The sequence below is a fragment of the Lepus europaeus genome, chromosome 13, assembly GCF_033115175.1.
Source record: "Lepus europaeus isolate LE1 chromosome 13, mLepTim1.pri, whole genome shotgun sequence".
NCBI classification, from domain to species: domain Eukaryota; kingdom Metazoa; phylum Chordata; class Mammalia; order Lagomorpha; family Leporidae; genus Lepus; species Lepus europaeus.
In genome coordinates this window covers 8,346,811-8,369,116 of record NC_084839.1, presented here as the reverse complement: position 1 = coordinate 8,369,116, position 22,306 = coordinate 8,346,811, and the positions used below count along the sequence as shown (strand labels likewise).

The 22,306-nt window shown below is 54.2% G+C and overlaps 1 protein-coding gene across 1 annotated transcript; it reads left to right on the top strand.

The window, feature by feature from the left end:
- The first annotated feature begins 16,308 nt into the window (after positions 1–16,308).
- On the top strand, positions 16,309–21,925 carry LOC133772982 (basic salivary proline-rich protein 3-like). Its single transcript, XM_062210114.1, has 2 exons — positions 16,309–16,362; positions 21,332–21,925. Exons 1-2 carry the CDS (start codon positions 16,309–16,311, stop codon positions 21,923–21,925), a joined length of 648 nt encoding a protein of 215 aa, XP_062066098.1.
- Positions 21,926–22,306: the final 381 nt, after the last annotated feature.

Below are 22,306 nucleotides of genomic sequence, written 5' to 3'. Positions count from 1 at the left end.
ATCTGTCCCACCCACCTGTGAGGTTGCTACCCAGTGGGAAGGGGCAGCAGAAACGCTAGGTGGGTGTGAGCAGTCAAGCCCCCAGGAAGTGACCGAGAGGAGCAAGCTTATTGGGTTTGAGTGTGCGGTTGGCAACCATGGCAGGGAGGAAGTGAGGAGAATACGGCTGGGCAGGGCCTGAGTCCTGGAGCTGCAGGAGGACCCGCTGAGGATCCCATCGCGAGCTCAGAGCGGGGAAGACCCTTCAGCTCTGTCCCAGATTGAGACACAGAGCCCAGCCCTTCTAGCCCAAGTTAAACAGTCACCGAACGTGGGCTGCACCCAGGAAGGGGAGGCCAACCCTGAGGGAAGCCACAGCGGTGAATATTCCCCGGGGACTTGAAGACCATGGGCGTCACCCAGAGAGGGGATCTGGGTGACCCACCACGGCACCCATCCTGTGAGGGAACCAGCACTGTCAACTCCTAGAGGTGACTCCCAAGGTCCAGATAAGCACTGGACCTGCAGGGGAAAAGGAGAGAAAGGCACAGGTTTCAAATGCTCCTTGGTGCCAGAGCCAACAGAATTCCCTGGTGCTTGTTGGCAGCTGCTGATAGGGAGAGGAGGCAGGGGGACTCTGGGCTTGTGCCCCTGGGTGGTGGCGCCATTTAGGCAGATGGACAAGTGCATGATGGGAAAGTGTGTTCTGAGTGAAAATCCATTTCCTTCTTTCTGTCCTTCTCCCATGCACCATGGCAGGGTTGTAAGACGGGGAGTGCCGTGAGCATTAGCAATAACACCCGTGGATTAGAGGTGGTGAGACACCGGTGGCATGGCAACGCATTAGGTAGCCCCTGCTCTGCTCCAACGAGGAGTGCCGGAGACCCCCCCCGCCGGTGGGATGGAGAAGAGAGAGCCGTTTGCGGTAGGCGAGCTTGGCCGCCGCTAATCAGACCAAACCCTTGGGTTTGCCTCTTGCATTCTTGAACATCAGAGCTTTAACCTGCAAGATGGGAAAAATGGACAAGATGACGTACAGATCACCTCTGCCTTTGAAAAGGGGTTATGTCAGGTTACCGCGCAGAGTCTAGGCCCAGACTGGATTCACAGGAACCAAACCAGACCCTCAGCGTCCTCAGATCATCCCTAGACCAGACAAGGGGACTCGGGGCGCCAAAGCCTCCCCGGCTGCTGTGAACAATCCCACGAGCCATGAAGCATCCTGGGAGAGGCGGGAGTGAGGAGGCCCTGCTCTGACCGCTGGAGGCGCTGCTCACTTTGGCTCTCAGACTTGCCCACGTGGCAGCATCCATAGCAAAGACTCAACCACACTCTCTGGAGGCCCAGCCTCCTTTTGCGTTTAGCGGTGCCCAGATGCCTCGCAGATGCTTGGGAATGTACATCCAGGCCAGAATGGGACAACCAAGCGCTCTGGGTCTGCCTCACTCCGTGGCCATAATGGGCGGAGACGTTGCTGTACTTCGTGCCTCCCTGGCCAAAGTGCCTGACACGGAGCACACGGCCACCGAAAAATCCCGCATTCTTATTGCCCTTGGCGCGGATCTTTAAAGCTACAGAAACACGACCCTGCAGAGGAGCGCTGGTTCTCCTGCAAGCTGCCTGGTTCTAGACGTAGACGTTTGCTCGGCCTAAGTTCAGCTATTGCCAAATACAAGGCAACCCCAATCCCACAGCCAGGGCCTCCAGTTCCGGGGCTGGCCTCCTCGGCCTCATCGTATGGGGCCTTCTGGCTTCCCAGCTGCCATTCCTGTGTGTGTGGGGGTGGCGTGGGGCCGGGGGGGGCACTTGCTGTGTTGGGGACCCTCTGTCAGGCCCCCTGAGGTGTGACCATTAGTTAACCAAATGATGTCCTCTACACAGGAAGCCAGAGCCCAAGGCAGGCTGATGAGGTCATGGAGAATTTTGGCAGAGAGGGAACCTGGGCGAAGGCAGGGGGCGGCTTTCGCCAGCTGGGAGGACGGGCAGCATTCCAGTCGCCCTGAGAGAGCGAAGGGGCGTTCCAGCCTGTGGGTAGCTTTCCAATTCCTTAATCAAACCAGTCTCTGAAGGCTGTTCTAAGACTCCACGGTCCAGGTTCCTTGTTGTCCCTGAGGAGTGGTCCGTGGCCCCTTGTTGGACCTGAGCGAGTGCACACAGAGGAGCACCACACACTGATACAATGTGCCGGTCCTTTATTGCCGGCGGCCGAGCGTGGGCTCGTGCCCTAGAGAACTCTCGACCCCAAAGCCCAAAGCAACAGGGGTTTTAAAGGCAAAAACCACAAAATCAGGAGGGGAATGCATGGTTGCTGGGATCAAGGGGGAACACATGGTTACTGGGGTCAAGCTGACCTAAAACCTATGGGACATTAATATCAATTATAATCTTGACGATACCAGTTACAATCTCAATATTAATTAGAATCTTGACAGTAATCCAATTATTGATTTTAATCCTGTGTAGGAGGTAGACAAATTACATTTTTATCATTAACCCAGGGGCAGCCTATCCGCTCCCAAGCTTGAGCAGTCACGCTAGGGGGTTCTCTGCTCTGCCAGGTGTGGTGCAGTTTGCTGCTACTGTCCGAGAGTCTCAGACCAGAGTCCCATGGTGGGGGCGGGGGTGCCTTCCCAGAATGGAGTCTCAGGTGCTCCAAAGTGGAGTCCCTACTGTCAAGGGGCCACTTCATTCCCCCCTTTGTGTTTTAAGATGAATCAAATTCTTGATTCGGTCACATCAAATGGCTCAGGGAGGATACTTAGGGCAGAGTAACAGGTGTGCCTGTACATGAGTTTAACAGAAGCTGTGCTTTGTCTAATGAAGTCTAGTAACCAGTTAGGCAGGGTCCTGCAGCCAGTCCGAGGAGGAGGACTAACGGTCCTGTCAGGCCAGTTAGCAGGGTGGTCAGCCATGGGTCCAATTAAACACACGACCATACACGGCTGTGGATCTTTGAGCTGTTTATGGCGAGTTTCTACGTCTTGCTTTGCCTTTTGGAGGGAGTCAGTTATAACTCCTGATCGATTAGCATAGAGACAGCAAGCCTCTCCCAGGGCAACACATAGGCCGCCTTGAGTCAGAAACAGGAGGTCTGGCCCCTGCCTATGTCCATGAGAGAACTGACCTGGTGGTGAAGGCGCTCAGGAGAGCGCTGGAGGTGACCTAAGTCTGCCTCCGTGGCCTTGGTTAAATGAGACCCACTTCTCCTCGTGTGAACAATGAGACCCACTTCTCCTCGTATGAACAATGAGTGAGACCCACTTCTCCTCGTATGAACACAGCTGTACTTAGGCTGCTGTCCCCGCAAGTCCCAAGCCCATCAGGACTGGACGGCCAGAGGGGCTGCTCTTTTTGCTCGGTTTTAGTTCCGTGAGAGAATAGGAGAGGAGCAGGCCTCCCTCCGCACCAGCATAGGCATACACCTGCGGAAGCGCACGTTACGGCTTTTCATCTGTAGGAAACTTAACACAGCGAGTTAAGCCCATTGTGCAAGCAATCATGAGTTATTGGGGTTGATGGTTTTGGGTACAGGATACCACAGCGAGGGAGGCGGGATCGCGTCTCAGAGCAAACCTTTCTGTCAGCTCACAGCCTGCGTGTAGAAGACGTTCTGTCAAGGCCTGAGGGGCCCACAGACACTTAGCCCAACCCGACGTCCTCAGCACCCCCAGTTAAGCCACATCCCACTGTTGTAGGGATCCAAGGCCTCTTGGCTACTTCCTGCTGAAGGGGTCGCTGCCCTGGGGGCCCCTTAGGGTGTGGCGTGGGGGAATGGCAGTCAAAACAGGGTCCCAACAGAGGGGGCCTCTCGAGGGGCTGCAGTGTCAGCTGCCAGAAACTGCTTCCATCCAAGGTTTCGTGGGCAAGGCCGTCTAGAGCAGTACTGCTTCAAGTCTGGAGAAAACAAGTCTAACAAGCAGATTAAGTACACAGGGTCTAAAACAAGGACAGAGCCATTATTAGAGAACCTATGAAAGGTGCTGTCCAAGCCAGGAGGGAGTATTTTTATTTAGAGGCAAACAAACTGACAGGAGGACCTTCATAATTGCATTGGTGCTGGGAGAGACGTCATAAGGGAGGTGTGAACCTCCTTAGGGCAGGCACCTGTTGACTCCCAGTTCCTAGCTGGCCTGGGAGCAGAGCTGGCCTGAACAGGAGGTCAGTATGGAATAGGCAAGGTTCCTAAAAGCAAATCTACAGCTCTCTCTGCAATGTTACTGACCCTAGGCTGTCCCCCTGATGGCGGCGGTCACTTTGGAAGCTGGGCAGAGTGGAGGGCTTTTCAGCTTACAGCCAACAAGCTCTGCAGCTCCAACCTACGAGTCCTTCGACTCCAGGGCATTCCGTTTCCAGTGACCCAGCTCTGGGCTGGCAGAGCTGCCGGGGCTCTTTAGAGGCTGGCTTCTGTCGTGACTGCTGTCTGTCCAAAGCCCTGGCTTTCCATGTCGGAAACCAACGCCATTCAGGGTGGACTGGCCTGTTGGGTCTCCTTGATGGCAGATTGCTGTGGAAGGCTGTTATTAATTGGCCTGTACCTGTCCTTACATTGCTCTGTTGTCCAGCTCACTTCTCCTTTCCCTGTCCTTGTTAAAGTAGACCACAGAGGAGGCCTTTAGGATGTTAGCCAACGGGGTGCTCAATCCCATCACTAATCTTTGGTGGCCTGGGCTAGAATGTGTTGTCACAGGCATGTACAAGATCAAACATGAAGACCACCTTATCTAAACTGTTTTGAACCAATTGTTTTTACTTTGTATCTCTCCGTTAGTTTGGTTTGAAAAGAGAGGTTTTGCCTGTTTACTGTATCCATCGCAAAATAAATCTAGCTGTTATATGTGGCCAGGCACAATGACAGAAAAATGTTAGCTGTTTCTTTCATAAGGTCTGAAGATCAAACTGTATAACCTGATGGAGAATTTAGAATAGAATCAGTTTCTCATCTTGAAGAGAATACAGGCTTTTTAAATTGCTTACTATCAATTATTTAATATTAAGTGAAAGCTTAGCAAGCAATTTTAACTGTCAAATAACAACTTATTAAAGCATTTACTGGGGCTGGCGCCGTGGCTCACTTGGCTAATCCTCTGCCTGCAGCACCAGCATCCTATAGGGGCACCGGTTCTAGTCTTGGTTGCTCCTCTTCCAGTGCAGTTCTCTGCTGTGGCCCAGGAAGGCAGTGGAGGATGGCCCAAGTGCTTGGCCCCTGCACCCGCTTGGGAGACCAGAGGAAGCACCTGACTCCTGGCTTCAGATTGGCGTAGCTCTGGCCATAGAGGCCATTTGGGGGTGAACCAATGGAGGGAAGACCTTTCTCTCTGTCTCTCTCTCTCACTCACTGTCTATAACTCTACCTGTCAAATAAATTTTTTAAAAAAGTATTTACCAAAAAGTCTAACGTCTTTTATAAATTATAAGAGTACCTGTAGTTGGAAATATTTTTTTAAATAACTAACACAAGTGTAACTTATTTGACGAGCAAACCCAAGCATAAACATGTCAATGACTTTAAAAAAACACATTTTTGGTTTCCCTGTACCACCAACTTTAAAACACCTGAGACAGAGATTTATTTAGGTCTCATGAACCAAAAATGTATTTGCGGTTAACCTAGTAGTTTAAATTTATGAGCAATCTTATGTCTATAAGTCAATTAAAAGAGAGCTCTTAATAAATTTTTATATAGACATACAATATGTACACACATATAGCATGTAGCATACATTATAGGATAGTACAATAAAGCAGTCTTCGTAACAGCTGTTTAAGATCTTTAACTGTTTTTTTTTAGTTACCAATTAACTAGAATTGCTTTCTGTTTTTAATAACATGAATTAACCATATTTTTTTAGTTGGAACCTGTTAAACTTTGGCTTTATCTATTTGTAGAGCCATACCAAAGTACTGAATACAATAAGGGTAGGAAAAAGAAGTCTTTTGAAATCTAAAAGGGGACACATTTAAACACACAACCAACAATGTTTTAGTTTTTATGAGCAGCAAATCTGAGTTTTAGTGTTTAATATAACTGTGAATGACAAAAGGCTTTAAGTAGCCATGGTTAAAATTACAAAACTTATTAGCCAACAAGAAGAGGCACTTGTCTACTCCACACAGTATTTTAAGATTTTATTAACCATTTATCCCTTTTCAGTCCTCTGGCCTCCTTTCATTAAGATAGCCATTGAGACTGATAACATCACAAAATTATTAGACAAAGTGAACGTTTAAATGTTTTAGAATGACTACATATTTAACCAAACCATAATTCTTTTAATAAAAACACAGCTGTTTTTAAACAATCAGAATTTAAGGAGAGACAGAGAACATCAATAAGATAGAAAATTGATGTCTCTTTGTCATGAAAATAGGAAATAAAATCCTTAAATATAAGTTAGCACATGGAATCACCCCCTAACTTGGAACAAGTGTAACAGAGTCAGAACCAGGAAAGAGGAGAGAGCTTGCTGGATCCGGCTAGAGAACAGCAGAGTCACCAATTAAATAAAAACTATTAAAAGGCGATCTTGTAGTTTTTAAACAGATTTTAAAGACTATTTAAAATATTTACTAGCCGGTGCCATGGCTCACTAGGCTAATCCTACATCTGTGGTGCCAGCACCCCTGGTTCTAGTGCCGGTTGGGGTGCCAGATTCTGTCCCGGTTGCTCCTCTTCAGTCCAGCTCTCTGCTGTGGCCCGGGAAGGCAGTGAAGGATGGCCCAAGTGCTTGGGCCCTGCACCCACATGGGAGACCAGGAGGAAGCTCCTGGCTCCTGGCTTTGGATCGGTGCAGCGCCGGCTGTAGTGGCCATTTGGGGGGTGAACCAACAGAAGGAAGACCTTTCTCTCTGTCTCTCTCACTGTGTAACTTTGCCTGTCAATATATATATATATAATATATAAACATAAATGTATTACAAAGCCTTATTTTTTAACAGAGGATCAGATTTAAATGAATAGCTTTTGTTTCCAGAAAATTTTTCATTACCTTATGTGACTTTCTCACATCTTTTACAACTTAAACTTGTTTTTTTAAACCTCTTTTTATGACTTAAACCTGTTCTTTCTTAACCTTCTTTACCAAGAGCAGTTTTATACTTGTGACCCCTTTGTATCTGCTGATTTCTTGATTTATATTGAAATAATCCTTTAAAAATCTGTAAATTATGACAACATTTTAAAAATAAGATAACACATCCAATTTTAACCTTAGTTATTTTAAGTGGTCTTGAATTATTCTTTATATATGGACTCTTATGAAAACATTTTTGTTAGACACATTTATCTCATTCACCTTTACCCAATTACATTTAGCAGTTACACCTTGGTGACTTAACATGTTGATGGTATATCATACCTTTATCTGAATTAAGGTCAAAATTACATTTACATGGAATTTTACTCTTTTGGTAAAACTCCAGCTAGAAATCAATGACATAAACCAGAGATTGACAAATCCACATCGGGGCTGATCACCCATTGTGATTTTTCACCCAGATCTGTAAAAACCAAGCCACAAAACATTGGCAAGTGACAAAGCAGTTTTTAAGGCAGCAATCTTTCTCGACTTAAAAGAGACATTTTTGAACATCCACTGAAAAGGTGTCCCCTAGACTGAGCAGAGCCCACGCTCAGGGAAGGGACAGAGACTCCAGAGACAAGGAGACAGGCAGGACAGGCAAAAGGATTTGCCTCTCGGGATTATGGGTGCAGACGGTACATCAGAGAGTGGCCACGAAACAGGAACAGAAGCCAGTACATCCAGGACAGGCCTTTCTTTAACCAGACCAAGCCTCCGTCCTAACGCCATCGTGCTCAATTGGAACAGACTGTATTGGCCTCGTCAGACCTCCAATACCCAGAAGGCGCCACCAGGAAGCAGGAGTGGACTTACCACAGGACCTGAGGCCAATCAGTCAGTGAAGAGGTCGAGCCGAGCCTCCCAGGTCAGTGAATCGGGACCCGGGGCCCTGGAACATCATCAGGGGGCGCCTCCCCTATGGCCAGAGCACCAACCTGGAAGGATCGGAGCGAGGTCTTCCCGGAGGTGGGAGGTGGTCTCCATAGCTCACCAGGGCTTCCAGATGTTGGACCTGAGCGAGTGCACACAGAGGAGCGCCACACACTGATACAATGTGCGGTCCTTTATTGCCGGCGGCCGAGAGTGGGCTCGTGCCCTCGAGAACTCTCGACCCCAAAGCCCAAAGCAACAGGGGTTTTAAAGGCAAAAACCACAAAATCAGGAGGGGAGTGCATGGTTGCTGGGATCAAGGGGGAACACATGGTTACTGGGGTCAAGCTGACCTAAAACCTATGCGAAATTAATGTCAATTATAATCTTGACGATACCAGTTACAATCTCAATATTAATTAGAATCTTGACAGTAATCCAATTATTGATTTTAATCCTGTGTAGGAGGTAGACAAATTACATTTTTATCATTAACCCAGGGGCAGCCTATCCGCTCCCAAGCTTGAGCAGTCACGCTAGGGGGTTCTCTGCTCTGCCAGGTGTGGTGCAGTTTGCTGCTACTGTCCGAGAGTCTCAGACCAGAGTCCCATGGTGGGGGCGGGGGGTGCCTTCCCAGAATGGAGCCTCAGATGCTCCGAAGTGGAGTCCCTACTGTCAAGGGGCCACTTCGCCCTCCCCTTGAATCTGGGTCCGACGACTCAGCCAGCGTCTGCGTCCGGCCTTCTGAGGACACTCACTCTCAGAACCCAGCTTCTAGATGAGAGAGGGACACCCCAAAGAGCCCACGTGAAGAGCCCTCCCGCAGAGACACGTGTGCACATCCCGGCCACGCGCCCCTGCTGAGGTCCCAGCCAGTAGCCAGCATCAACTTCCAGACACCAAGCAAGCCTGCAGCCGGTGCCAGCCCAGTGTTTGAGGCCCCCGTGTGAACATCACTGGGCTTCAGTAAAAGAACAGCCACGTGTGCCTTGCAGGGTTGCTGTGAGGGTTCCCTGAACCAAAACACGTGGTGTGGCCATGCGGGAACAACACCGGGGCGGAGCTGCAGAGCGCCCGTGAGGATGCTCGGCTCGCTGCACCTGCCGGGGCACCTCTCCAGGCACGTGGAGGACCCACCTAGGGTTCGGGAGGAGGGAAGAGTGTGTGTGTGTGTGGCCGCGGGTCTGTGTCCAAAGGAGCACCTGTCAGAGCTGGGCTGCAGAGCCCACTCGGGGGCCTGTCTCCTTGGTCCTGTGATTGGAACCGGATCAGGCACCCAAAGCCGTGGGTCTGTGGCCTTGACCTATGGAGTTCCCGAGGCCTGGCGGGAGGCCCCCAGGAGGTAACTGTTGCAGGAGGGCTGCTACTCGGCCTGACTCAAGCCCAGCCGTGCCCTCTGCTCCCTGGTTTGCCGTGTGACCCTCCGCTGCTGCCAGACGGCCACACCGAGGAGCCCGACCCGGTCTTGGAGAGCAAAGCTCCTGAGCCCTGAGCCAAAGCAAACCTGTTCCTTCGCCGGGAGCTTGCCTTGCATGTCCAGGCAGAGTGATGAAAAGCTGGCCAGTCCAGCGAGAACGCGAAGGCAAATACGCAGTGTTGCGCCCAGAAAGCACGGGGCCAGACATCAAGGCTGCTTCCCGGTGACACGGGTCCTTCAGACAAGAGAGGTGTGTTCCATTCCTACCCTGCCCCAGACGGCAAAGTCGGCGATGGTCTGTGCCGTGGGAGGGCAGAGGTCTTCCCCACCGCGACCTTTGGTTGGTTGACAAAGCAGATTCCACAGGTTCCCAGAATGAATCGCCAGCACGCTGCCCGGTGTCCAGCAAACGGCAGGGATCGCTGGCCCTCTCCTAGTCTCGCTCCTCTCTGTCCTCGCTCTCTCTCCCTGCCTGGCCTCCTCTCACCCACTGCCTAACCAGGACAAGCTAAGTAGGGGAAACCCCATCTCTCATAGCAGCCAAAGAGGGAAGCAGCCCAGGTAAGCGTCCACCAACAATGATGGGTAAACAGAACGTGGTGGGCCCACGCAGTGAAATGTCACTCGGCCTCAGACCAGAGGGACCTGCTCCAGAGTGAGCCCAAGGATGCCACGCAGGTCACAAGGGACAAACACTCTGATTCCACTCACAGGAAGCGCCTGGGGCACAAAGATTCACCTGGAGAGAAAGCAGAGCGGTGGCGCCAGGGGCTGGGAGAGGGCATGGCGACTTCGCCAGGAAGGAGTTTTGGTTTGGTGATGGGAAAGCCTGGAGATGAGCGGTGATGCCGGCTGCCCAGCAGTGAGAAGGTGTTCGCCCTTACGGCCACTGAACTACACACTTCAAATGGTTAAAATAGCAAATTTTATGTTAGGTATGGATTCTTTGTTAAGGCTTTGTTTTCCTGCCCCTACTGAGAGCCTGGGACCCCAACCTCACAATGAATGAGGTCCAGAGAGGGGCTGGCCTACCCAGCACCTGTAGGGTGTGTGTCCCCTGGTTGGGCTGTTCCATCCCCTCCATTGGTAACTTAGCCCAAAATTCTGCACCATGAGAATGTATAGCCCGTGTTAGTCAAGGTTAAGGTTAACCAGCTGTGAAAAATTATCTCAAAATACACTAACTCTAGAATCTTGGGCCAGCTCTATGGCTCAGTGGTTTAAGCTGACTCCTGGGACACCCACATTCCATACCAGAATAGACAGGTCAAGTCCCGCCTCCGCTTCCCATCCAGCTCTCTGCTAACGCTTGTGGGAGGCAGCAGATGGGGCCCAAGTACTTGAGTTCCTGCCAAGACCCGGATGGAGTTCCTGGCGCCTGGCCTGGCCTGGCCCAGCCATGGGTGTTGCGGCCATTTGGGGAGCGAACCAGTGAGTGGAGAAGCCTGGCTATGTCTGTCTGTCTGTCCCTCTCTCTTCTGCTTTTCATATAAATAAACCTCTCTCTTTTTTGTTTAACCTAGACTCCTATTTCTTTCTAAAGGAGCAGCTGCAAGCAGGTTGCCCAGCTCAGCAGGCAGTGTGGTCTTCACGGTCAGTCCAGGCTCGATTTCCATCTGTGTCCCTGGCCCAGCACCGCAAGGGCGCGGTGGGCGTGTGCGTGGTATCAGTGGGTGTCCCGGCCCCGAAGAACCGGGTAATAGGAAGGTGAAGAATCTGCACACATCACTGCTCGTAGCCATCAGCAGGCTCTGGACGGCCATGAGGGCAGCTGGGAAGTGGAGAGGAGCGGAAGCCGTGTGCCTGGTGATGGGCAGCTCACAAGCCCTAAAAAACAGTCACTCCGATTTTCTAAAAGACCGATTGAATCATTTATTTGAAAGGCAGAGTTGTAGAGGGGGAAACAGAGAAAGCTCTTCCATCTGCTGTTTCACTCCCCCAGACGGACACAGTGGCCGGGCTTTATCCAGGTCTCCCATGTCGGTGGCAGGGGCCCAAGTACGTGGGCCATCTTCCACTGCTTTCCCAGGCATCTTAGCAGGGACCTGGATCAGAAGTGGAGCAGCTCCCTGCTAACGCACACCCTGGGAGGCAGCAAGTGATGGATCAACCGCTTGGGTCCCTGACACCCATGTGGGAAAGAGAAATTGGTTTCAGTCTGGCCCAGCCCCAGCCACTGTGAGCATTTGGAAAGTGCACCAGTGGATAGAAGACGTCTCTCCATTTGCCTCTCTGCCTCTCTGCCTTTCAAATAAAATACAAATGAATAAATTGTTTAAAAATTAAAAGACAAAGACCATGGGAATGTTCCAGATTAAAAGAGGCTCAAGAGACACAAAATATAATTCCAACACCTGACTGTATACTGGATCCTATTATACACAGGGGAAATTTTTTTTTTTTAAGAGAGGAGATGAATGGGTCAACTGACAAATGGGTTAGTTAGATGAAGTACTGCATCAAGGTCAAGTTGACTGCAGTTGATACTCCTGCTGTGGTTACAGGGAGAATGAACATACACAGACGCACACACATACATGAGCCAGGGAAAGCAAGTGGGTACAAGACAAAGGACAGGTGCCTTTTGGAGAAGGGCATCAGGATGTCCTTTGTGTGGCTTTATTCTTGCAACTTCTCTAAGTTTGAAGTTGTTTCTAAATAAAGGTATTGCAAATTTTTCTTCCTGGGGCTGGCATTGTGGTATAGCAGGTGAAGCTGCCACCTGTGATGCTGGCTTCCCATAGGGGCGCCAGTTCGGGTCCCGGCTGTTCAACTTCTGATCCAGCTCCCTGCTAATGGCCTGGAAAGCAGCAGAAGATGGCCCAAGTCCTTGGGCCCCTGCACCCACATGGGAGACCTGGAAGAAGCTCCTGGCTCCTGGCTTTGGCCTGGCCCAGCTCCAGCTGTTGGGGCCATCTGGGGAGTGAGCCCGCGAGAAGTTTCACCCATGTGGGGAACCCAGAAGCAGCTCCTGGCTCAGCACTGGCTGTGGTGGCTATTTAGGGAATGAACCAGCAGATAGAAGATCTCTGTCTCTACACTTCCCTATCTCTCTCTCTCTCTCTCTGTGACTCTTTTAAAAAATAAATGAATCTTTAAAAAAAATTTGTTTGAATTCAAGCCCAGGGTGGGTGTTGGGCCCAGTGGTGAAGGCGCTGCTTGGGGTGCCTATTCCAGTGGGGTACCTGGGTCCCAGCCCCAGCTCTGCTTCCAGCCCAGGTTCCTGCGAATCCGCACCCTGGGAGACAGCAGAGAGACGTGTGGTGGTGTCCCTGCTGCCCAAGGAGGGACCTGCATGGAACTCCTGGCTCCCACCTTCCACCTGACCCAGCCCTGGCCATCACAGACTGAGCAGTGAACCCGTGAGTGGGAGATTTCTCTCTCTCTCTCTCTCTCTCTCTCTCTCTCTCTCCTCTCTCTTTCAAAGAAAATGAAAATAAATAAATAAAAAATACCAGCCCATATGTGAAATGCAATTCCAATTAAAAATACATATTTGCTCCCACGAGGGAAAAGGCTGACAGGCTGCACAGAAATGCAAACCGGTCCTTCCCCGGGGTGAGGGTGTAGACGGTGCTCACTGGCATCTTCATGCGTTTGTGCATTTTCTTCCGTGACAATTGCGACTTCTAGAATTGGGGCAGGGAAAGGCCTGTGAGGATACAGTGGCGACTACGCCTTGCTGCTCACCAAATGTTATTCTAGGCGCCAGGGTCAGGACCACAGCGGGAACTCTGAGGCCTCACTCTGAGCCCAGAATTTAAGACTCAGTCATCACGAGAAGCCACGCGTGAAGGCGATGTTCTTAAATCAAAATTCACGCAGAAATCCATTATTGAAAAACTTCAGAAATTGAAATGAAACAGGTTTACTATTACAGAATTTTTCTTTTGTCTCACACGCCAATGGCTATGGAGGGCACAGTGAAGAAGTTTGATTCATTAACTCCTTCTAGCTATTCCTTCATTTTTCAAAAAAATTTAAGACATAAAAATTATACATATTTATGGGATGCTATGTCATGTTTCAGTACATGTATCCTTTGTGTAATATCCAATCAGGGTAAATATATTTCTCCTTTTGAGTTTTTTTTTTAAAGATTTATTTTATTTATTTGAAAGACAGAGTTACAGAGAGAGGTAGAGCCAGAGAGAGAGAGAGAGAGAGAGGTCTTCCATCTGCTGGTTCACTCCCCAAATGACTACATTGGTCAGATCTGTGCTGATCTGAAGCCAGGAGCTTCTTCCGGGTCTCCCACATGTGTGCAAGGGCCCAAGCACTTGGGCCATCTTTTATTGCTCTCCCAGGCCATAGCAGAGAGCTAGATGGGAAGTGGAGCAGGCGGGACTCGAACTGGCGCCCACGTGGGATGCCGGCACTGCAGGCCAGGGCTTTAACCACTACACCACAGCGCCGGCCCCTCTCCTTTCAAGCTTTTAACATTTCTTTATAGTGAAAGCATCCAAAATCCTATCTAATAGTTCTTTTTAAATAGGGAAATAGTGTGTTAATATTATAGAAAGTCACTGCCATGCAATGGAGCCTCAGAACTTTTATCTAGCCATAACTTCCTCTCCCAGCCTCTGGTAACCACCATTTTCTTTTTAACTTCTTTTTTTAAGATTTATTTATTTGAAGGGCAGAGTTATAGAGAGAGATGAAAGGAAAGGGAGAAAGACCTTCCATCTTCTGGTGCACTCCTCAAATGGTCCCATTGGCCAGGGCTGGGCCAGGCCAAAGCCAAGAGCCAGGAACTTTTTCTGGGTCTCGCACATGGTTACAGGAGTCTAGGAGTTTCAACCATCTTCTACCGCTTTCCCAGGCTCATTAGCAGGGAGTTGGATTGGAACTGGAGCAGCCGGGACTCAAACCAGCACCCATGCAGGATGCCGGCACCACAGGCAGCAGCCTAACTCGCTGGGCCACAGCGCCGGCCCCTGTTTTTAACTTCTATGAGATGACTTTTCTTTAGACTCCACATGCCGGGGAGCTCCCGCGACGCTTGGCTTAGATCACTAACACAACGACCTCCGGTTCCATCCACGTGGCCACAGACAACACACTTTCACTGTCCGGGCTGAGTGATACTCCGCTGTGTACAGGAGCACATGTACCCGCGGTCAGCGGATGGACACTCAGGTTGTCTGTGTTCCTTGGCTATTGTGACCAGTGCTGCCGTAAACGAGGGAGTGCAGACGTCTCCTGACAGATAGATTTCCTGTTCCCTGGATATACACCCAGGATCGGGGTCGCTGGGTCAGCCGGTAGCTCCATTTTTAGTTTTTTGGGGCAGTTCCAGATTGTTTTCCACGATGGCTGTACTACTTCCAAGCTTTTCAACAACCTCGCGAGACAGGATACAATTATTATGCTGTTGACAAATAGGGAAACTGAGGCCCGGGAGAACCAGGTGCCTGAGGTCTCATGGCTGACCAGTGAGAGGGAGGATGTGCACAGGCCGAATGGCTCACGCCCCGCACAGCCCCCCGCTGGAATTATCTCACCTCCAGGGGCACACGATGCTGCCCACAACCCTTTCTGGGGCCTGGGCCCTGAAGCAGGTACTTCTCCAGTCTCAAAGGGCTGCTGGTGAACTCTGGGGAAGAAATCCAGGGCCAGCAGTGGAGGCCATGGTCACATAAAAGGTGACGGCTCTCGGGAAGCCACCCGGCTACCTCCAGGGGACAGTCACTGCCCCACAGCCCAGTCCCTTGAAGGAGATCCTTCCTGGTGCAGGAGCTGTGGCTCGGTCTGGCAGACGCAGTGACCCCAGCCCCTCACGGTGTGCTCTCCTGTTCACGGGTGTTTGGCTGGCTTCCACGCCCCATCCTTGGCATGGCACCGGCAGTCCGGAAAGGACACACAGCTTCCTGTGCGTGCACAGGCCATTCTCAAGGTTACAGCTTAAATCTCAGCTCTGACAAACACCTTTCAGGTGCAAATCCCATCTCTGTCCCTAGGACCATTTGAGAAGTGACATCCAGACAAAAGGATTACGTAGAATGACCACTAAGGAACTGGCTGGCTGCGCCCTGGGTGTGTGGGTTCATCCCTCAATAGCTACGGGTTGGAGGCCTGTTGTATCCTAGCTGCTGTGGGGGGCACTCATCGGAAGGTGAGCTTGTCAGCTCCCTGTGCTGCTATCAGAGATGGTCCACTGCCCCGTAAAGGGTTGCATGTAAAACCTAAACCATGAAGAAGCCTTTGGCTGCCGATGCCAAGGAAGGGCCCACTGCTCACTTGCGCTCTCACTCAGCAACTGTTTATTGGGTATCTTCTGTTGTCAGGCACTGTGCAGGATCCTAGGGAGACAGCGATGGTTAAGAGACGTTTCTGTGCCTGTGGGAATCCACAGCCCAATGGGGGAGTACAGTAAATAAGAAACTACAGTAAAGGTGTGTATGGAAAGTTCTGTGAGATCACAGGGTAAAGAAGCAACCCACAGCTGCTGGGGTCTGGGGTGGGCGGGGACGGGCAGAGGCACACAGTGTGCCTGTTAGTCCTGCCAGCCCCCGCAGCAGGTGCGTTGAGACCCTCTTGGGGGCTGGTGTTGTGGCATAGCAGGTAAAGCCACCACCTGCAGTGTCAGCATTCCATATGAACGCTGCTCCACTTCTGGTCCAGCGTCCTGCTAATGCACCTGAGAAAATAGTGGAAGAAGGCCCAAGTATTAGGGTCTCTGCACCCACGTGGGAGACCCAGAAGAAGCTCCTGGCTCCTGGCTTTAGATCGGCTCAGCTCCAGGCATTGTGGCCATTTGGGGAGTGAACCAGCAGATGGAAGACTCCCCCCCCCCCCATTCCTTTCTCTGTGTAGCTTTGCCTTTAAAATAAAATAAAGAGAGAGAGAGCCTCTTGGCCTCACCAAGCTGGCTACTCTCCTAACAACATGATGACTTTTAAGAACAGAAAACTAAAACATTTTACACCTTCAAACTTCCTTGAATTCTAGAATTTCGTGGATATGCTCAGCATGGCTCTTCAGGTGCTCATTGAAAAGGCAGTGAGCCAGTGCTGGGTGAGCAGGTTTGCCCCTGGCTACTAACTGGGCCCATCAAACGCCAGCTCCAGGCCATTGTTCCGGGAAAGACAGGGGGGCAGCAGCGACATTCCCTGAAGTGTGCAAACTGTTCTTCCAGCTCTGCCCTCGAAGCCTTCGTCACCAACCAGAAAATGGACCAGGTGTGAGAGGAGGAGGAAAGAACAGTCCAGAAAGCCTGATACTCCTTCTAGGCCAAGCTACGGATTTAGTAACTCAAACTCCCACCAGCTATACATTAATGGTGACGAGGGTGAGTCTGTGTGCGCTTCCCTCAGAACTTTGTTTAAAGATCTATTTATTTGAAAGGAGGGCTGACAGGAGAAGATAGTGGGAGAGAAAGAGAGAGATCTTCCACCCAGTGAGCCAAGTCAGAGCCAGGAGCCAGGAACTCCATCCAGGTCTCCCACAGGAGTGGCAAGGGCCCAAGTACGTGAGCCACCTTCCGCTGCCTCCCAGGGGCGGACTCTGTCCCACTGTGGGATGTGGGTGCCCCAAGCATTCTCTCAACCCGCTGTGCCACAGCGCCCGCTCCAACTCTGCTGGGTGGTTGTGCGGGCTGCTTGTCTCTCCCTGCTCTTGGGTGCACCTGCCTGACCAGCCCCTCCCCTCCTTGGGCGCACCTGCCCGTCCTACCCCTCCACCCTGAGAGGGGAGGGGAGGGGAGGGGAGGGAAGGGAGCCAGAGCAGGTCCTCAGGGCACTCACAGGCGTGAGGAGGAGCTGGCCGACCTGGCCTCTCAGCCCGGTGGCAGTGACGTGGATGGGAGGCAGCGGGAACAAAGGCCTGCAGGCGCGAAGGCGCGTGGCTTTTGCTCTCAGCTGCCTTCTTTTCCTTCAAGTTGACACACACCTCACGGTCACAGGTACCGCCTGTCCCACCCCCTTCCGGCCCTAGCACGATGCTGAGCCCTCACCTCCATCAACCTCTCCCCCAAAGCCACTCGGCCCCTCCCGTGCAGCCTTCACGGCTCGGTTACACTCCAGGACTTCAGGGGGTCCCGGCTCCCTGCTAACTCATGGAGGCAGCAGAAGACGGTCCAAGTGCTTGGGCCCCTGCCACTCACATGGGAGCCCCAGAGGGAGTTCCAGGCTCCTGGCTTCGGCCTGACCCAGTGACGTTGTGGGCCTCACCGGCCACACCTTGCTAAGCTGCCATCTCTCCCTAGCCCCTGCCCTTCCCCTCCTTAGCAACTGTATTTGTTTTTGGTCGCTGTTGTAACAAATAACCTTAAACTGAGTGGCTTCGATCTGTATTAGACATCAGCCTGGTCTGCCTAGGCCACACTGCGGCGTCACCTCCTCCTGGAAGCCCTCAAGGAGAATCTGTCTCCGCAGCCGCTCCACTCCCAGGGGCCGCAGCCTCCCTTCCTATCGGCCCCACCTCCACCTCCACGGCCAGCAGCAGCGGGCCACGTCTCCTCCATGCTGCCGTCTTCCTGTTCTCCCCCATGGTTTGAGGACCCGTGGTGACAGGCCTGTCCCCATCATGCAGGTCAGCTGTCTGTGATCCGTGAATCCTTCCACAAACGGAATTCCCCTTCCCCCCACGCGTGCTGGGGGGCGGGCGCAAGGCCCATTCCTCGCTTACCACGGTAACTGTCAGTCATTCTCCCTGGTTCACTTCCTCTAGTCTGGCGGGTGGAGCCCAGGAGGGCAGAGACACAGTTCCCAGCACACAGCTGCCACACAGCCGGCGCCCAGAAGAAACCTACCCGGTAGGTAACATCACGCCTCTGTTACATGGCTCAGAACTGTGGCTCAGACGGAGCGACACCCTGCTCCCAGAGGCGCGGGCCGGGCTGCACTGTCCTAACAGCAGCCCCAGTGTCAGGGGCTTCCGAGAGCTCGGGCTGACTTCACCTCTCCTCCCTCACCCCCGGCCCCCAGCCCCGCTCCCGGGAACATGGCTGCTCCCACAGCAGGTGGGAGAGGAGCCCACAGCCCAACACACACAGGCTCAGAGCACCTGCTGTCTCCTCTCCTCACTTTCTTGGGGTCAAGCAGGGCACCTGAGTCCACCGCTCAGGGTCTGTGTCAGTGCGCTAGGGCTGCTGTGCAAACCTCCCCAGCCCGGGGGCCTTGCACAACACAAATTAATGTTCTCACGGTGCCAGAGGCCAGAAGTCCCAAGTTCAAGGTGTTGGCAGGGCTGATCTCTCCTTGGCCGGTGGGCGGTGGTGGGGCTGCATTTTCTGTGTGGGAACGTATCCCTGGGGCTTGTCCTCGTCTTGTAAGGACACCGGTCCCGCTGGGTTAGAGCCCCGTCCGATGACCTCATCTAACCTCAGCCCCCTTTTAAAGACCACGTCTCCAAACCTAGTCCCACCAGGTCTGAGTCCATCTCCCCCACCTCCTCAACGTGGAGATGGGGACACAGTTCAGCAACACCGGAGACACAGAGAGGGAGAGGGAGCCTCTGTAGTCCAGCTCCTCCGACTCCAGTGACCACTGCAGGCCCTGGCCCAGGGGTCCCCGCAATGGAGTGGGAGCCAAGGGAGGGAGAGGCTCTGCCTACTCATCTGGGTGTCCTGTGTGTTGGCTGGGCAGTGGCCCACGCCTTGTGTGCACTAAGCCTTCCTCAAACGAACCCTTGGTGATGACCGTATGACAGTCGCCGGCATCTGGCAACCACTCTGAGCCTGAGAGTCAGGTCGCCGAGGAGAGTGGAGCTCAGAGAGGTTGAATTACTTGCCCAGGACACACAGCGAGTGAGAGGGTCCAGCCCCAGGCGTATCTGCCACCCACCCCCAGAACCCGTGCGCGGTGCTCCGGGCTACCCTCTGCTCTTGGAGACCCTCAGCACCAGCGTGAGACTCCCTCTCTGACATCCCAGCCTTATCCCTGGCCTCCCTGCTCCTCCACTCGAAGTCCCCGGAATTCCCAGAGCTTCCTGCTTCTGTAGGCCCTGCTGTGTCTTCTCTCCCGCTCTGTGCTTGGCTGGTTACAGCTCGGAGACGACCGTTCACGCCACACCCATTAGGAGGGCTGTGATCCAACATGGAGGATGGCAGGTGCAGGTGAGGGTGCAGGGGAGCTGTGTCACACCCTGCTGGTGTGGGCAGTCACTGCAGGAAATGCTGGCCACTCCTCAAAAGGCACACACACAACGACCAGCTGAGCCAGCACTCCACTCCCGGACAGAGGCCCAAGGGAGCCGAGAGCAGGGACTCGGATCCGTGGACGCCCAGGCAACGGTGCAGCACTTTTCACAGGGCCCAAAGGTGGAACCAGCCGGGGCGCCCAACAACAGATGAAGGCCCACTCGTGCAACGGAATGCTGCTCAGCTCCAGAAAGGACGGACGTCCTGACACACGCTACCACGTGGACGGACAGACATGTCGCCGACATAACTGTGTCCTGTGTAGTGAACAAGCCGGCACGGCAGGACCAACATAGGAGTCCACTTAGAGACAGGCCTTAGGTGAGACTCATGTAGACAGGAAGTGGAGCAGAGGACCCCGGGCTGGGGGTGGAGGTGGGGGACTTACTGCCGAGCAGTCACCACAGTGTGCGGGTGGACAGTTTCTGGCGATGGGTGCCCAACGGAGCAAGTGTTCCCAACGCCACCGCACTGTCCACTGAGCAGTGGGCAGAGTGGCAAACTCTACTGGGAGGGCGTTATGGTCTGACCGGGTCACGGGTCCACTGGGGGTCTCTTCAGCAGCCACAGGGGATGGGGTAGCACCATGCACCGCTCCCTTCTTGGCCGCTCTGTTGGCTGGGAGCTCCCTGGGGCAGGCGTGGGCACAGACAGGCTGCTCCTCTGTGCGTTAATGGCTGACGCTTGTCCTGCACACACACAGGCTGCTTCTGGGAGGAGCTCCCTGGAGTGTTGGGCAGGGAGTTAGGACGGCACCTCTGCTCCTCCAAGAGGGTCAGCTCGGAGCCAGGCTGGAATGGTGACCACAAGTTCATGGGCGGCACTGGAAGCATCGGCCGGTCTCTGAGCTGGAAACAGAGGGTCGTGGGCTGAGTGGTCAGCGCCCCGTGCAGCTGCGAGGCCGCAGTCCATGGGGGCAAAGGCAGGCACCGCATTGAACTCGGAGAGAGGAGGGAAACGAGGGGCCCTCAGCAGGCCAGAGGAGGGAGGGTGACCTCACTGTAATGGTGGCTAGCGTAAGTGGGGACATACGCAAAGTGCAGACAGTGGGCAGCTGGCCCTGGGCCTCGAGCCCCCTGGAGCGGGAACGGGGACCACAGCCCTTTGCCCTGACCCTGGGCTTGCCAGGGCCCTCACACACAGCAGGGGCTGCGGGGCTCCCACGCGGAGAACCCCTGTGTAAATCCGGTGGCTTACTCTGCAGGGGGTGAGTGCACCTGCTGTCTGCTTTGCCTGACAAATGTCCCACGCACAGCTTACGTGTCACTTCCTCCAGGAAGCCCCAGCCAGCCACCCCCCAATTCTAACCCCTCTGAACAGTGAGAGCTTCGGCCACATTAAGTACTCGGAGAAATGAGTTATTCAGGGTACGGTGCTGTGTGGCAGCGGGTTAAGCTACCTTCTGCAATGCCAGCATCCCATGTAGGCACGGGGTTGACTCCCGGCTGCTCCACTTCCAACCCAGCTCCCTGATGATGCACCTGGGAAAGCAGGGGAGGCTGGCCTGGGTGCTTGGGCCCCTGCACCCACGTGGGAGACCCTGATGAGGCTCTTGGCTCCTGGCTTTGGCCAGGCCCAGCCCAGGCTGCTGTGGCCATTTGGGGAGTGAACCAGCGGAGGAGAGATCTGTATCTTCCTATAACTCTGCCTTTCAAATAAATTAAAAATAAATCTCTGAGATTAGAAAGGAAAAGAAATGAGTAATCTGGAAAGTCTGGGTCAGCCCAGAGGAGGGCACGCCGAGGGGAGGCACGGTGGTCTCACCCTGCAGGCGCCAGATGCTAACAAGACACGGCCCCGGGGACCCTCGGGCGGGGGATCGGCCCCCTGCGTGACCGCCCGCAGCGCGCCCAGAGGAAGGCGGACCCTCGGGCCGGGGCTCGGCCCCCCGTGCCCACAGGGCGCCCAGAGGAAGGCGGACCCTCGGGCCGGGGCTCGGCCCCCGTGCCCACAGGGCGCCCAGACGAAGGCGGACCTTCGGGCCGGGGCTCGGCCCCCCGTGCCCACAGGGCGCCCAGACGAAGGCGGACCTTCGGGCCGGGGCTCGGCCCCCCGTGCCCACAGGGCGCCCAGACGAAGGCGGACCTTCGGGCCGGGGCTCGGCCCCCCGTGCCCACAGGGCGCCCAGAGGAAGGCGGACCCTCGGGCCAGGGCTCGCCCCCTGTGCGCGCAGGGCGCCCAGACGAAGGCGGACCTTCGGGCCGGGGCTCGCCCCCGTGCCCGCAGGGCGCCCAGACGAAGGCGGACCCTCGGGCCGGGGCTCGGCCCCCGTGCCCGCAGCGCGCCCAGACGAAGGCGGACCCTCGGGTCGGGGCTCGGCCCCCCGTGCGCGCAGGGCGCCCTGCAAGCGACGGATGGAGACCGCGCATTCCATCACAGGCGGCGCGGGCCGAGCACGCCCGCACGGGCGGCTTTAACGTCCATCACCAAGTGTGCTGAGGGCCCTCGGGCTCCGGCGGGGACTTCGCCAGCTAAGGTGGGCGGCTGCGGGAAGGCGGGATGCGGGGCGAGAACACCCCAGACGGGCCTCCACCGGGAGAAACCACGCGAAGCCCAAGCGGGACCCGGGACCGGAGCGGGACCGGAGCGGGGTCGGCGCGCAGAGGCCACCTGGCCCCGCCCCCAGAGGCCCCGCCTTCCGCCGCCGCCTGTGAAAAAAGCCGAACCCGTAACCTCTACCCGGCCGCTTCCCATTGGTTCCGCGAGTGAGCGAAGCCCGCCGCAGCCAATGAGCCACGGCCACGGCGCGGCGGAGCCCTTCCGGCCCCGCCTCCGCGCCGGCGCCGCCCGCCCGCCGGACCGGCCGAGGGCGGGACGTGG

Excerpts from the sequence above, each read along its gene's own strand:
- LOC133772982 (XM_062210114.1), top strand. The coding sequence starts at position 16,309 with ATGCTCAGCATGGCTCTTCAGGTGCTCATTGAAAAGGCAGTGAGCCAG. Across the intron at positions 16,363-21,331 it reads AGGCAGTGAGCCAGTGCTGG|CGCGCCCAGAGGAAGGCGGA; the intron begins GTGAGCAGGTTT and ends GACCGCCCGCAG.